The 14,736-nt window shown below is 33.1% G+C and overlaps 1 protein-coding gene across 5 annotated transcripts in view; it reads right to left on the bottom strand.

Annotated features, from left to right (window-relative positions):
- Positions 1 to 14,736, bottom strand: part of RAPGEF6 (Rap guanine nucleotide exchange factor 6) — a 285,799-nt gene that overhangs the window by 64,027 nt on the left and 207,036 nt on the right. For all 5 annotated transcript variants that reach the window (XM_007473406.3, XM_007473405.3, XM_016431778.2 and 2 more), the window contains 2 exons: positions 14,319 to 14,427; positions 9,607 to 9,850 (listed from right to left, as the gene is read on the bottom strand). In XM_007473406.3, the coding sequence (XP_007473468.1) occupies positions 9,607 to 9,850; positions 14,319 to 14,427 (353 nt within the window). The remainder of the gene's footprint in view (positions 1 to 9,606; positions 9,851 to 14,318; positions 14,428 to 14,736) is intronic.

The following is a 14,736-nucleotide window of genomic DNA, read 5'->3' on the forward strand; positions in this document are numbered from 1 at the left end:
GTGCAGATCAGAGCTTTTCCAACTTAATTGCTCAGAGGTAGTAAGAGCTTAACTATAACAAAATACAACCAGAAATTATCAGAGAAAGAACATCAGCCCAGGTCTTCTTGATTCCACTACCATACTCATACATGAATACTCTAGCCACTACTCATAATCTCTCACATCTTGCATAGAATAAGTATTAATAAATGTTGGCAGATCTAACCAACTAAAGGTTAACAATTAGAATATCAAAAGTTAAGTAATTATTTAGTCCCTTTCTAATTTGCCACATGAACCTGAGGATTTTAATCAGGATAAGGATCTAGGTCAGTCCCTTTTACATAATCTATAAGATGCCTTTTGTGTTTAATATGCAACATGATACAGTCAAAAGAAAGGAGCAAAGTTTGAATTGTATACTTGTCTGCCATGTGATGAGCAGCAAATCGTTGTACTTTTTAGAGCCTTTTCCTCTTTGGTAAAACAGGTCCAGGACCTGTGATGTCTCTGATAGACAGAACTCTTGGATAAGGAAACTCCCTCTACAAATGCAAGACCAGCACTTTTGCTAAAGCAGTTAATTTTGAGAAAGCTGCTTTTAACACTCAGAGGGTTAAAGACTTGCCAAGGGCAAGAAAGGATCAGAAAAAGATCCTGGACCAGGTTTTCCTGGCTCTGATACCAGTTCTGTGTCTATAAGGCTACCTTATCTATCTAAAATACAATACAATACTAGAAAAGTGGTAGTCCTACTGTCAGACCATATCTAGAATACTACTCTTTAATTCTGGGTGCCACATTTCAGGAAACAAATGAACAACCAGGAAAGCATACTAAAAGAGCACTCACAAAGCTGAGTTGCCTGGCAATCGCATCATCCCAAGACTGAGCAAAAGAACTCTGGAACTAATTGTATTAATGAAGAAAAGAGTTAGTATAACTATTTTCAAGTATCTGAATAATTATCTGTGTTATGGAGGAATGATTAGATTTTTTCATTTGGTCAATGAGATAAAACTAGGAACCATGAGAGATAGCTGAGGGGAGAAAAAATAGCTCAAAGTAAGCAAAAACTATTAAAAAAGGAGAGCTAGAAAGAAGAATGATCTTTGTAATGAGTGCCAGCCATGACATACAGTTTTGGAAACCTGTTTACTAACTGACTAAGGGCCTAAGGGGCTTGCTCAGACAAGGACACATAACATAATTAGAAATTCAAGGCTCAAATGTAGCCAATAGTCCTAAGTTCATTAACATCAAGAACATGAACATTGATAACATAGATATCATCACGAGAGGGTTATTCTTTAGAGACACATAGCCCATCATCCTTTCAATTGGGAAATAAGTCCCTACTTGCTTCACTGTCTGGCTAACAGCACTAAGAAATGACTTTGGTGGCATAAGAACCCCATGTAAGACCCTGCCAAGAGAGGGAGTTTAGCTCTTCAGAACTCAAAGACACCTCACTGTTACACAGCCTGCTATTGCTGCCAAGTTATGAACATCATTATGAACAACGTAATATGTATTACAGATCTTTATTCAGTATATATATATATATATATATATATATATATATATATATATATATATATATATATACCTATTGTAATTGTCTAGGAAAAGGTGGGGGGGGTAGTATTTTTTGGCACCTATCTCAACAACTCAGTCTCATCAAATCAATCCTAATCTGCAACTGGGACCAGGGTACATACACCCAGCACAGAAAAAGTATCCCATCAGAGGGACTTTAAGTATGAATACTTCTAGATACTGCAAAAGTGAATTCCTCATCAGGTTCCAAATGGGTTAGATGGCCTCTGAGAAACGTTTACTTCTGCAATTAAATACACATTCCATGCCATGAGATGAATGAAATTATATTCAAGTGGCAAAGCATTCATGCTGTTAGAAAGCTGTGCTGGTTATGTCCCCTCTATAAAGAATTTGCCCTTTTCTTACCCAAAAAGTCTCCTTAAGAGGGGATGCAGGAATAAAAACAAGATACTTTGAACAATACATAATTTTCTAATACTATATTTACCGTGAATAACAAGTATGTTTAAAAATTAAAGGAGTTCATATTACAGACATAGAAAGCAAATTATTTTGACCATTGATGCCATAATAAGAAAAAAGAAGCCACTGCTAAAAGGGGAAGCATTCTCTCAGAACATAAAACAAATGACTCTGATTACAAATTTGTGTAAATTTTTAAAATGTTAAACACAGCAGTGGGAAGTAAAAGCATTACTTTATATAGTGAAAAAAATAATAATACAATTCATCAGGAGTTACAAAAAACCAAGCTTCTGAAACAAAATATTGAAAACAAATGAGGATGTCTAAAAGTATTAAATCACAAAGTAGTAATCATGAAAACAATTTCATAATCATTTAAAAATTCATTCATGAGTGAAACATATTAGGTCCACAACATATCCAAGAAAAGGAACTTAGGTTAGTGCTTGATAAACCCAAAGACCATTGCTATTAGGGTAAGGATTTGTTTAATAGTTCTACTATCCTATATTTGGTTTTGAGATACTTAATGTCCTAATACATGACCAATTTTTGTCAAGGTGCCATGTACAGCTGAGGAAAAGTTAATATTCCTTTCTATTCTTATTCAGTTTTCTCTAGAGGTCTATCATATCTAACTTTTCTAAAATCTGATACATCTCCTGACTTCTCTCTTATTTATTTAAAGGTTAGATTTCTAGTTCTCAAAGGGGTAATTTGAAGTTCGCCCATTAGTATAGTTCTATTGTGAAGTTCGCCCATTAGTATAGTTCTATTATCTATTTTCTCCATAACTCACTGAACATTTTTCTTAAGAATTTTAATGCTATGCCATTTGGTGCACATATGTTTAGAATGGTATTACTACATTGTCTGTGGTACCTTTCAGCAAAATTAGTTTCCTTAATTAATGATTTCAATTACAATTATTTTTGCTTTTATTTTGTCCATGATCACAAACTTTAGTTGAAGCATTATAGTCCCTTATATTAACTCTGTTATGTCTCTCCATTGCAAATGTGTTTCTTGTACACAACATATTATTAGACTTGAATTTCTAATTCAAAGTGTTTCTGTTCTATGGGTGAACTTGGCCCATTCACATTCACAATTATAACTACACGATTCTCTCCATTCTATTTTCTTCTGTGTATTCTTTTTTACCCAGTCCCTCCTCTGCACTCAGTTTTCCTTCTGAACCTCTCTTAATCGATTCTCCCCTTAAAACCTTTTCTAGTTTAAGCTTAACCCCTTTCCTTCCTATATTACTGATGGGTAAGATAGATTCCTATTCTGAACTAAATGTGAATATATATTCTTCCCTCTTTGAACAACTTCAGATGACAGTGAGGTTCAAATACCGTCTTACCCATTTTCCTTGCACGTATATAATTTTTCCCCATTCTTCCTATACCTTCCCCATTCCCCCAGTAAATAACTTCCATTCTTTTTTTGAGATCATCACAACTTACACTCCTGTCTTCTATATAGAGATGCTTTCTAGCTGACTGAATAATGATAAAGTTCTGAGTTACATATTTCATCTTTTCCTATAAGGATGTAATAAGGTTAATTTTATGAAGTTCTTTATTAATTATTTCATGTTTACCTTTTTATTCTTCCTTTGATTTTTGAGTTTGAACATAAAATTTTTTTCTATTCAACTCTGGTCACTTCAACAAGATTTCTTGAAAGTCCTCTGTTTCATTAATTGCCCATTATCCCATCACCACCCCATAGAACTAGACTAAAATTTCCTGGATAGTTTATACTTTGGAGTAATCCTAGTTCCTTTGCATTGTATAATCATTCTAAGCCTTCTCTTCTTTTAAGGTGGAAGCTGCTAAATCGTGTGTGAAAACTGTTGCTGTTCTAAGGTATCTGAAGTGTTTCTTTTTGAGTAGTTACAATATTTTCTTCTTGATCTGGAAGCTTTGGAATTTGGCTATAATATTCCTGGGAGTTTTCATTTTATGAACACTTTCAGGTGATGACTAGAGGAATTTTTTTTCATTTTTATTTTGTCATCTGGTTCAAAAATATCTAGCCAATTTTTCTGAATTTCACAAAATAGGGAGCAGCTGGGTAGCTCAGTGGATTGAGAGCCAAGCCTACAAATGGGAGGTTTTAGTTTCAAATCTGAGCTCAGACACTTCCCAGCTGTGTGACCCTGGGCAAGTCATTTAACCACTGCCTAGACCTTACCATTCTTCTGTATATTGGTTCCAAGATGGAAGGTAAGGGTTAATTATTTTTTTAAAGTAATAATTTCACAAACCATAATGTCTAACCTCTTTTTTTCACTGACATTCAGGTACTATGATAATTCTTACATAATTTCCCCTCAATCTATTCCTGGTGTCAGTTGGGTTTTTTGGACTAGATATTTCACTTTTTTGTTATTTCTTTCATTCTTTCATTCTTTATTTTTTCTTGATGTGTTCTGGAGTCATAACCAATTCTAATTTTGAGGAATTATTTTCTTGGTTAGGTTTTGCACTTCTTTTTCCATTTGGCCAATTCTGCTTCTTAAGGAGTTATTTTCTTCAAAATTTGCTGTGCCACTTTTACTAAGCAGTTAATTCACTTTTCATAATTTTCCTGCATTGCTCTCATCACTCCTCAGTTTTTACTTACCCTTATTTGATTTTTTAAATCATACTTTTTTCTCCTTAAAGGATCTTAAGCATTCTGTCATCAGAGTAATTGTTTATGGCCATGTTCATTTTGTTGTTGTTTTATGCTCATTTTTTTATCTCTTTCTTGACTTTGAACTGTATGTTAGAATTGACCTCTGAGGGTAAAGGAATCACTGTCCCAAGTTTCATGCTTTTTTTGCCCTATTGTTTTCACAGCTAGTTGTGGAGATGCATAAGTTTTTGGTGCTTCCAAAGTAGTATCATTCAGAGAGAGGGATGTTCACTGCTCTTCTTATTCTGCATTCTGGTCCTTATCTAGGCAGGGCCCCTACTCCCCAGAGTCCACAGGCACTAGCACTCCTCCCTCTACCCTGGAACTGTTACCAGGAACTAAAGGCCCTGTTCTCCCAGTCTGACCTGGAACTGTGATAAAGACCTCTGGCCCCTTATATATGTATTAAGTTTGAAAAGGAGAAAAGAAATATTTTCTTCTGAAACAGGAGAAAGGGCATAAATTCTGAGAAAACAAATGGGTAGGAGAAGGAAATTGGATGGTGATCACTTCCGTTTCATCTCCAAAGTTTTACGTCTTAAAATTTGATTTATATAAACAAGTAATTCTTATATTAAAATTTCAAAAAGACTAAAGATTTTTATGCCTGCATCAAGGATGGTAGATTATAACTTTAAGATGTGCTTATTTCAACTTAGAAATAAGAAAGTTACTGAAATTGTCTTCATGCTAAGTGGATCAAAAGGCAAATCAGCACTACAACTTAAAAAAATATCAAATACTATTCAATGCAACATTTAATTACGTGTATACATGCCCATAATACTAATATATAAATATTAGTAGACAGAAATGGTCCTTGCCATCAAAGAGCTTACATTCTAGTAAGGAGATACCATATTATAAATAAATATAAAATAAGAAGAAGGAAAAGAATACTGATAACTGTGGACTCCGGAAAATGTTTCTATGAGTAGAGGCAGCTAAATTGAGTCTTAAGAGCAAGAAGGGAAATAAATCTAGAAATAGGATACACTGTGCAAAAGATATGTGCATAAGAGAGGGTATATTGAATAACTATTAGGTTCATTTTTCTAAAATAAGAGTGGCACAACATGAAATAAATCTTGGAAAAATACGATTAAATCAAAATGTCTTTAGACAATCAACCACTTATTGGAGTTGGTTTCATTGTTACTATAAAAGCAACAAACATTACTTCATCTTTCAGCATCAGCATTACGACAACTACAACTCTGCAACAGAACTACTACAGAGGTCAAAGAGGTAGAGGATTATTTATAGAATTCATTAAGATTCTCAAAATCTATATAGTTAATACAAACTTTTATGTTTGGTAATTTTAACAAGAAAGGAGGATTAGGGAAGCATAACAAAAATATGGGTAAAAGATACGAAATGGGTTTGAGAAAAGGAAGAGAGAGACCTAAAGCTGATATTTAGAAGACTCAGAGCTAACCTAAGTCACAGCTAATTAGGATGAATACTTTCCTCTAGTAGTGTTTAGAGAAGATATAATTATTTATTCTATCGCAACAGTCAAGAATGACTAGCTATTTGCACTCTTTGTGGTAGCAAAAATATATGAAAATGAGGGGATACCCTTCAATTGGGGAATGGCTGAACAAATTGTGTTATCTGATGGTGATGGAATACTATTGTGCTAAAAGGAATAATGAACTGGAGGAATTCCATGTGAACTGGAAAGACCTCCAGGAATTGATGCAGAGAGAAAGCAGCGGAACCAGGAAAATATTGTGCACAGAGACTGATATACTGTGGCACAATAGAACATAATGGACTTCTCTACTAGCAGCAATAAAATGACCCAGGACAATTTGGAAGAACTTATGAGAAAGAACACTATCCACATGCAGAGAAAGAACTGTGAGAGTAGAAACACAGAAGAAAAAACATTTCATTGATCAAATGGTTCAATGGGGATATGAGTGGGGATGTAGATTCTAAATGATATGTAACTATGAAAAAATATTCTAAAATAAATGAATGAATTTTTGAAAGAAAGAATGACTGGCTATTGATCTATGAATCAACTGCAGAAATCAACTCATACAGTCAGACCACTGATTAATTAGAGCAAAATCCAAGTCAACATAGATCAGAAGGACAAATCTGAAATCAGAACACCTGCACCAGGAACAATTTTAATATCTTCAAACTGATCTATTCAAATGAAAATCAACAAGAACACAAATGAGAAATGGAAAACAGTATATTGTCAATATTGTCAAAATTGTCATGTGTATTGACCTTGAGGACCTTCATTTACACCAAAAATTTAAACAAAGTAATCATAAAGATGAGAAAGTAAAATAGACCAGAAACTACATTAGTCAGCAAATTCTTACCAAGAAAAAGTATTGCAGCCATAACTAACAATAGTTTAATGACAGTGAATTCTAATTTAATTTAATAATAATAATAATAATTTAATAACATTAAATTCTAAAACTCTACATACATGTTGGAAATATCTTTGAATATGGGAAGTACTCTGTATTCAATGGTATTAGGCAAGCTTTCAAAAATCGTATTTATTCCAAAACTGTACATCTTCAAATTCAGACATGTAGTCAGATATGTAATTTAAAGGCACAGAAATTACAAGTTCTCACTGTATTTACTATTTGCTAACTATAAAAAACATTTCATTTAGCAGAATGAAAGATTCTACAGGCATTCAATAATGTATTTATCATGAACACAATAAGTTACAAAGATTTCTCAATATATAAAATAAACTGAACTTCATTAAATAAACCTCTGATTAATTATAAGCAAAGTACCAAAAGGAGATTTATGTTCAATATAGTATTTCTTATTGTCATAATGAGTGTTATACTCAGGGTCCAAGTGAAAGCTGATGAAGTCCTATAAATATTCTTTTCCCCATGGATACCACAATGCTAATAACAATAAGCCCTAATATACATACTGTAGGATCACCTCAATGATACATGATGCCTAAAAAGATATCAGTCAACCAATTTTTTTTTTCAGTTAAAACTAAATGTTTGTTGTCTAGGTTATGGCATATGGTTCTATGCCCAGCCCATTGACTTAGTACACCAATATCAGGCACTGCAGTTCAGCCACAAATTAGTCTAACAATCAGAAAGCATTTATTACATATGTAGCACTTACTATAATGCTACACACTATTCTAAAATAATGAGAAAATAGTTCTTGCCTTCAAAGATTTTTTAAGGAGATAGCATATATATAAATAGATTAAAATATATACTGCACAGATAGAGATTAAACATAGAGAGGAAAGCTTTAGAACCTAAGGAAACCAAAGATGGACTGGGGGGGGGGGGCTTGGGGGGGAGAGACAAGGTGATCGGTGTATGAGATTTGCCTGTGTAAGGAACACGTTAGCACAGATGGTCAGTAGAGTACATGGTAAATAATAAAGTTTAAGAAGACAGGAGGTTAAGACGTAGCTAGATTACAAAAAGCTTTAAACTGACAAAGAAAGACCTTTAAATCTGACACTGGACACATCTAGAAGGAGCCTTCTAAACTCTAGAGTCCAGAGCTTAGTGCTTTGGAGGATGGGAGAAGAAACATAGCTTTCTGTGTTTTGGGCAGTATTGTAAAGAAAAAATTGGTGAGAGATTATATGAAAATACTTTAGCAGCTTTAGGAAAGATGGCTTGAAATGGAAATAGATTTGAGCAAGAGAGACCAATTAGAAGGCTACTGTAAATAGACTAAGTAAGATATGAAGATGACTTAAACTGGGGTGATGGTTCCTTGAGTGGAAAGAAGTAAAATATACAAAAGATATGAAAGTAGAAAAGAAAGTAAAAAGAAAAGAAAACAACTGATTAGATATGCATGGAAAGTAAGACTTGGGTGTTGAATATGACATTGAGTTTGCAACTATGGGTAACTGAAAGGAAGATGCTGCCTTCAGAAGTAAAAGGTAAAAGAGGAAGAGACTTAAGGAGAGAGAAGTTCTATTTTGAACATGTTGAGCTGAAAATGCTTAAGGGACTTCACAAACTATGTGATGCTTTCAATGACCATAAGCTGTTTGCCAAAATAAAAACCACATCATTTCAATAAAAATGTTCACCTAGTGATAATGTTGATTTTGCAACATCAAAGATACAAAAGAACCAAAATTGGGGGTGACCTAAATAGCAATGAAGAAGTGTAGACTGGGCTGAAGTAGGCTGCATCTTATTTTTAATATGATCTATGTTCAAGAAGTTGCATAAAGGATACTTCCAAAAAATTAAGAGTGGAGAAGTAGAAGAGCTGATCAAGGAATAATAAGTGAAGAACTATAATGTTTTGTACTCCCAGAATGTTGGGGGGAAGACACCACTAGATAAAAAGTAGGCGGCATATTGGATAGGAAGTAACTAGATCTCTGGGGAAGGTCTAAGAAACAAGATGTACTAGAATGGCACAAGATGAAGAGTGATCTGCAGCAACAGAAGGAAAAACCACACAGATGCAAGATCTATTAAAGAAATATTAATTAGCCAGGGAACATCTTCAGAAAAGAAAAGAAAAAATTTATAACATACTGTTGTACAGTTTTTCCAGTACTTTATTTATTACTGTATAGTTAAAATTCTATAAATATATCCAAGAATTTTGGTGCAATGAACACTTTTTAAAATGGAAAATAAGCTCTGTAAAACATTATCAGTAGGACTGAGTTGGCAAAAATAGTCTAAAAAAGTAATATAAATAAAAATATGTAAGTGATAAGATTCAAAGACTACAAATAAGCACATGTAAAAGGATAGAAAATGTGTAAAGTATTCACAAAGGAGTTCTAATAAAAATGGTAGAATTTTTTCATTCCAATGGAACTTAATTAATTAATTTATATTTATTTGTTTGTTTGTTTATTTATTTGATTTGAGCATCATTACTTACCTGAATAATTTGGGAGGCAAGATACTAAATCGTGTTTTATCCAAAATTTTCCTTATTTTGTTTCTCCCACCTGAAACAGTGTTTGCTTTAATTTTTTTATTTCCTTTCTCCTGTGGAAATATCTGTTCCATATCTCCAGGCATATCAGGGATTGAGTAGCGATTACTTTTCTTCTCAGCAATTTTAGGAATATGAGGAACACCATTTTTTTCTTGCTTTGTCCTACTAATTAATTCTTTAAACACTGTGGGGGGAAAAAAAAGAAATAAAAGTCAATTTCTTTCTTATAAGAAAACTCTTCCCATGAGTGACAAGTGGCCAGTGTTTGAAAAATTAATATAAATCAACTTGGGTTTTTTGAAAATTCCAATTTTTACTTTTACTCATCATCATCATCATCATCATCATCATCATCATCATCATCATCAATGAATTTACATCATCCATCTCCATAAGTGGCATTTACATATCACTTTAAAGATCACAAAACATTTTTCCATGTATTATTTCATTTGACCTTCACAAGAACCTACAATGTAGGTGGTGTTATTTCCATTTTATAGATGAGAAAAGTGATATCAGGAGGTGATTTATCAAAGTTTATATAGCTGTTAAGTGAAGCAGAATTAGAACTAGTCTTTTTGATTCAAAAATAACCAAATGTTTTCTAGAAGGGATTTGTGTCAAATCACACAGTGAGACAGGAAAGGAGATGGTTCTTCAGCTATGATTAATAGAACTCTATTCAAAATAAAGTCACATAATTTAAAAATACAGCACATTATATTTTGCCCAACAATGCATGGTGAAGAATTCTAAACCAGATTTTAGATAGAGAAAATTAAAAATCCCAATGAATCAATAAGCATATATTAAGTGCCTACTAAGTATCATGAAACACGAGGTGATGGGGGTGGAAACACAAAGAATTTTAAAACTCCTATTGACAAAGAGGTTACAATTTCAGTGACATAAAAATTTTTAATCCTTTCCACAAATACAACATAAATGCAGGCAGAATAAGAACATAGAGAAAAATCTTTGTATCAAACATCTCTGATGCAAGTATGACATTCAAAATACTATGAGCAATTGATATAAATCTATGAGAAAAATAATTTCCAAGTAGAAAGGTAGTCAAAGAATATGAGAAAACACTTTTTAAAAAAAACTGAGTCCTATATAAAGCCATATGACCAAGTGTTCAAAATTACAAAGAAAGGTAAATCAAAATAATCATTAAATTGAGGATATGAAACATGAGAAAAGTTAATCCTTGGCAAGATGTGGAAAGTCCGCACTAACTGATTCTTAGAGAAACAGTAATAAAGCACAACCATTATGGGCAAAAAAATTAACAATTGTGCTAGATAAATTACTAAACTATTCATGCTCTTCAAAACAGGAATCCTGCTATTAGATTTATGGCTCAAAAGGATCTAACACCTAGAGGGAAAAATCTTTCATGTACCAAAATTATCATAGCAGCATGATTTGTTAACAATAAAAAGGCTGGTAAAAGAAGAAAAAAATGAACAACTAAAGAGGGCCAAGGAATGGTAAAGGAGTGTGGAATCCTACACATATTGTCAGATTTAGCTGATGTATTAGTTTTAACTGCTTTCTCTTTCCTTTTTCCTTTGTATTATATGTTACAATAAATGGCTTAATAGGGAAAGGATAATGAAGGAGACAAAACTAATTCTAATATAATTCTATATTCTACTTCTAAAATAAATCCTAATATAAATTTTTTTAATTTTTTAATTTTTTAAAAAATTTATTTTAATTTCTTAAAATTAAAAGGATCAACATCTAAAATAATGGTTGGTAATCAAATGGTAATGAAAATGTTAGGTGGGGTGGTAAGGAGAGAGACTTCCATTCTAATGTGTGACATTCCTACTATACTGAATTATACTATTTTAAAATATGCCTTGGACTAGAAAATTTTCCATACTACATGCCAAAAAGAACTTATTGGCTTTCTTCAAATTCATATTTAAGGTAATTGCAAAGACTGTATGGCTATGCTAAATTCATTTAAAGCTAATAATCTAGATATTATTTTGTGGCCTTAATGTATCAAGCTAAAATTCCATTTCCTATGGGAAATCTTAGCTGATCCCCACTTAATTCCAGTGCCCTCCCTTTATGGATTATTCCAAATTTATCTTGTATATGCTTTGTTTACATAGTTCCTTGCATTCGACTGTGATCTTTTTCAAATAAGTGATAGTCTTACCATTTTTTATATCCTCAGTGCTTAGCATAGAGTCTAGCTAATAGCAAACATTTAATAAATACTTACTGACACTAGTAGGAAGTGACATAGTCAGATCTGTGCTTAATAAGGAAAATCATTTTAGCGGCTTTGGATGAAGTAGAGGAGAGAAAGACTTGAGCAAAAGACCAATTAGGAAGCCACTGTAAACATCAGCGAAAAGCAATGAGGATCTAAACTAAAGCAGTACTTATATGAATAGAGAAGAATTGGATGCTAGACACAGAAGCAGGAATGATAAGATCAAGAAAATAACAAAATATGCAGGGCAAGACGAGGGAGAATGAGTGCTGCGAACAATGCAGAGGTTATGAAACTGAAAGAATGAAATAACATTGGTGTCTGCAACAGAAATTGGGAAGTTCAGTAGAAGACAGAGTTTCTGTGGCACAGAAAATGAGTTGTTTTATACTTCTTGAGTTTGAGATTTGTACAACAACTGTACTTTGAAATGTACAACAGACAGTTTATAATATGAGACTGGTTGACAGGAAGAAAAATGGGAACTATATATATAAATCATCTACTCAGATATTAAAATTAAACCTATGGATGCTGATGAGATCATCAAAGAAGAATACATAGAGCAATTTGGAATCATGCTCAGAAAGTTATAAAACTGTAACCTTAGAACCAACAATACCATTGCTAGGTCTACTTCCCAAGGAGATTAAATTAAAAAGTAAAGAATCTATATGCTCCAAAATATTTATAGCAATTCTCTTTGTGGCAGCAAAGAATGGAAATTGAGAAGATGCCCAACAACTGAGGAATTGCTGAACAAACTGGGGTACATAATTGTGAGGGAATACTACTGTTCCTTAAGAAATAATGCTGTTTATTTTTTTTAAAAACTTTCAAAGACCTACATGAAATAATGAAGAGTGAAATGAGAAGAACCAAGAGAACATTACATACAGCTATTAAATTAATATTTGAAGAATGTCTTGTGAATGTCCTCCTCCAGAGAAAGAACTTATAAATTGAAACATAAAGCTATAGTTTCTATTTACATATCATTTTTTGTTGGGTGAAACTTTCTATGCTATGGGGAGAGAAAGGAGGGATTTAAATAACTGAGAATAAATTCTATTTAGAATTTTCTATTTAATTTAAAGAGTACTGGGGTTGGGGAGGGGGCTAAAATATGCTTGATTATATTCTGATGCAACAGATAGAGCAGTGTAGTACACAAAAGCCATAGATGTGAGATAATCTAGTTTACAGAAACAGCTCTATGTATGCCTTAGGCTACTCATTTTACCTCTATTTTTTTCCACATCAGGAATAAAATATTCCCCATAAATCCTATGAAAGTGAAGTCAATGCTATAAAGATCAATATCATCTCTTCTTTTTTTAAAATGATAAACTTGAAAATAGGAAGATTTTGTAAGAGAAGAAAGGGAAAATGGGATAGCATGAGGACAAAAGATAGATTCCTGGCAAAGTCCAATACAGACACCCCTCCACACCAATATCATTAATAATCACTCTTTGGGTTAAGTCATTCAGATAGTTCCAAAACGTCCCATTTTCTAGCCCATAGCTCTCTATCTTTTCCATAGAGATAGCATAAAAAACTGCCTTAAGTTGTGCTGAAATCTCAGAATACATCAAATATTTCCTTAATTTAATGTAGACAGTCCATTAGCTTGATCAAGAAAGAAAAAGAGGTAGGTTCATGGTGACCACCATTTTCCTATCTAGATGTTCAAAATGTCATCCCTTAAATAATGCAGTCTAGGGGGCAGCTGGGTAGCTCAGAGGATTGACAGCCGGGCTTAGAGACTGAAGGTCCTAGGTTCAAATGTGGCCTCAGATACTTTCCAATTGTGTGACCCTGGGCAAGTCACTGAGCAAGTCACCCATTGCCTAGCCCTTACCACTCTTCTGCCTTGGAACCAATACACAGCATTAATTCCAAGACAGAAAGTAAAGGTTTAAAAAAAAATAATGCAGTCTAGAGATTTTACTAGGAATAAAAATCAAAATCATTCATTTGCAAACTTTCATCTTTTCCCTTTCCTGAATCAAGATATTTCACACAAGTCCTATATGATTCTTATTCTTCACAATTGTTCTAGGATCACTCAGGAATCAATCACACAGTGGCTCAGATACAAACTTTTAGAACCTGTGGAAATAGAGTATTCTAAGTCCTTTTTTATCCTAGGTTTTTGATTCCCATTAATACTACTTTTGCTTTGTCATTTGTATTCTAAGGACTACTCTCCTTGGCAGATAAAGCAGAAGCCATTGCCTTTTCTCTGCCATCTGATATTATTTTTCTATTTAGTACACCAGAGGTTCTATTCCTTCTTTAATTCTCCTTTATTTCAAAACTAGTTTTTTTTTTTCCCCAAAGCCACCCTCTTCTTTCCACTGAGAAATATTTTCAGAGAAGTTCCTTATGATACAAAACTCACCAAAGATGTTCGTCTTTATAGTCAGAGAAAGATGAGTATTATTCTTTAATATTTCAAGAGCCTTCCCCAATGTAATGTTCTCAAAATTTTGTCCATTAACTTCCATTATCTTAAAGAAAAATAATATTAGTAATCAAATGAAAAGAAAATTGCAGTAATAAATGCTAATAATCCTAAATTGTGCAGCATAATAAACTTAATCTGTGTGCATTTCTGTTAACATATGAGACAGTAAGGTTGCATAGTGGATGTTGAATCTGGAATTAGGAAAATCTGAATTCAAATATAGACTCAGAAATGTACTAGCTATGTTTCTCAACCTGTTTGCATCACTGCCCTAATCAATAAAATGAAAAGAAATATAGCATCTACATCCCAAGGGTGTTGTGAAAATGAGAGATATTTGCAAAGTGCTTTA

The sequence above is a fragment of the Monodelphis domestica genome, chromosome 1 (assembly GCF_027887165.1).
Source record: "Monodelphis domestica isolate mMonDom1 chromosome 1, mMonDom1.pri, whole genome shotgun sequence".
Lineage (NCBI taxonomy): Eukaryota > Metazoa > Chordata > Mammalia > Didelphimorphia > Didelphidae > Monodelphis > Monodelphis domestica.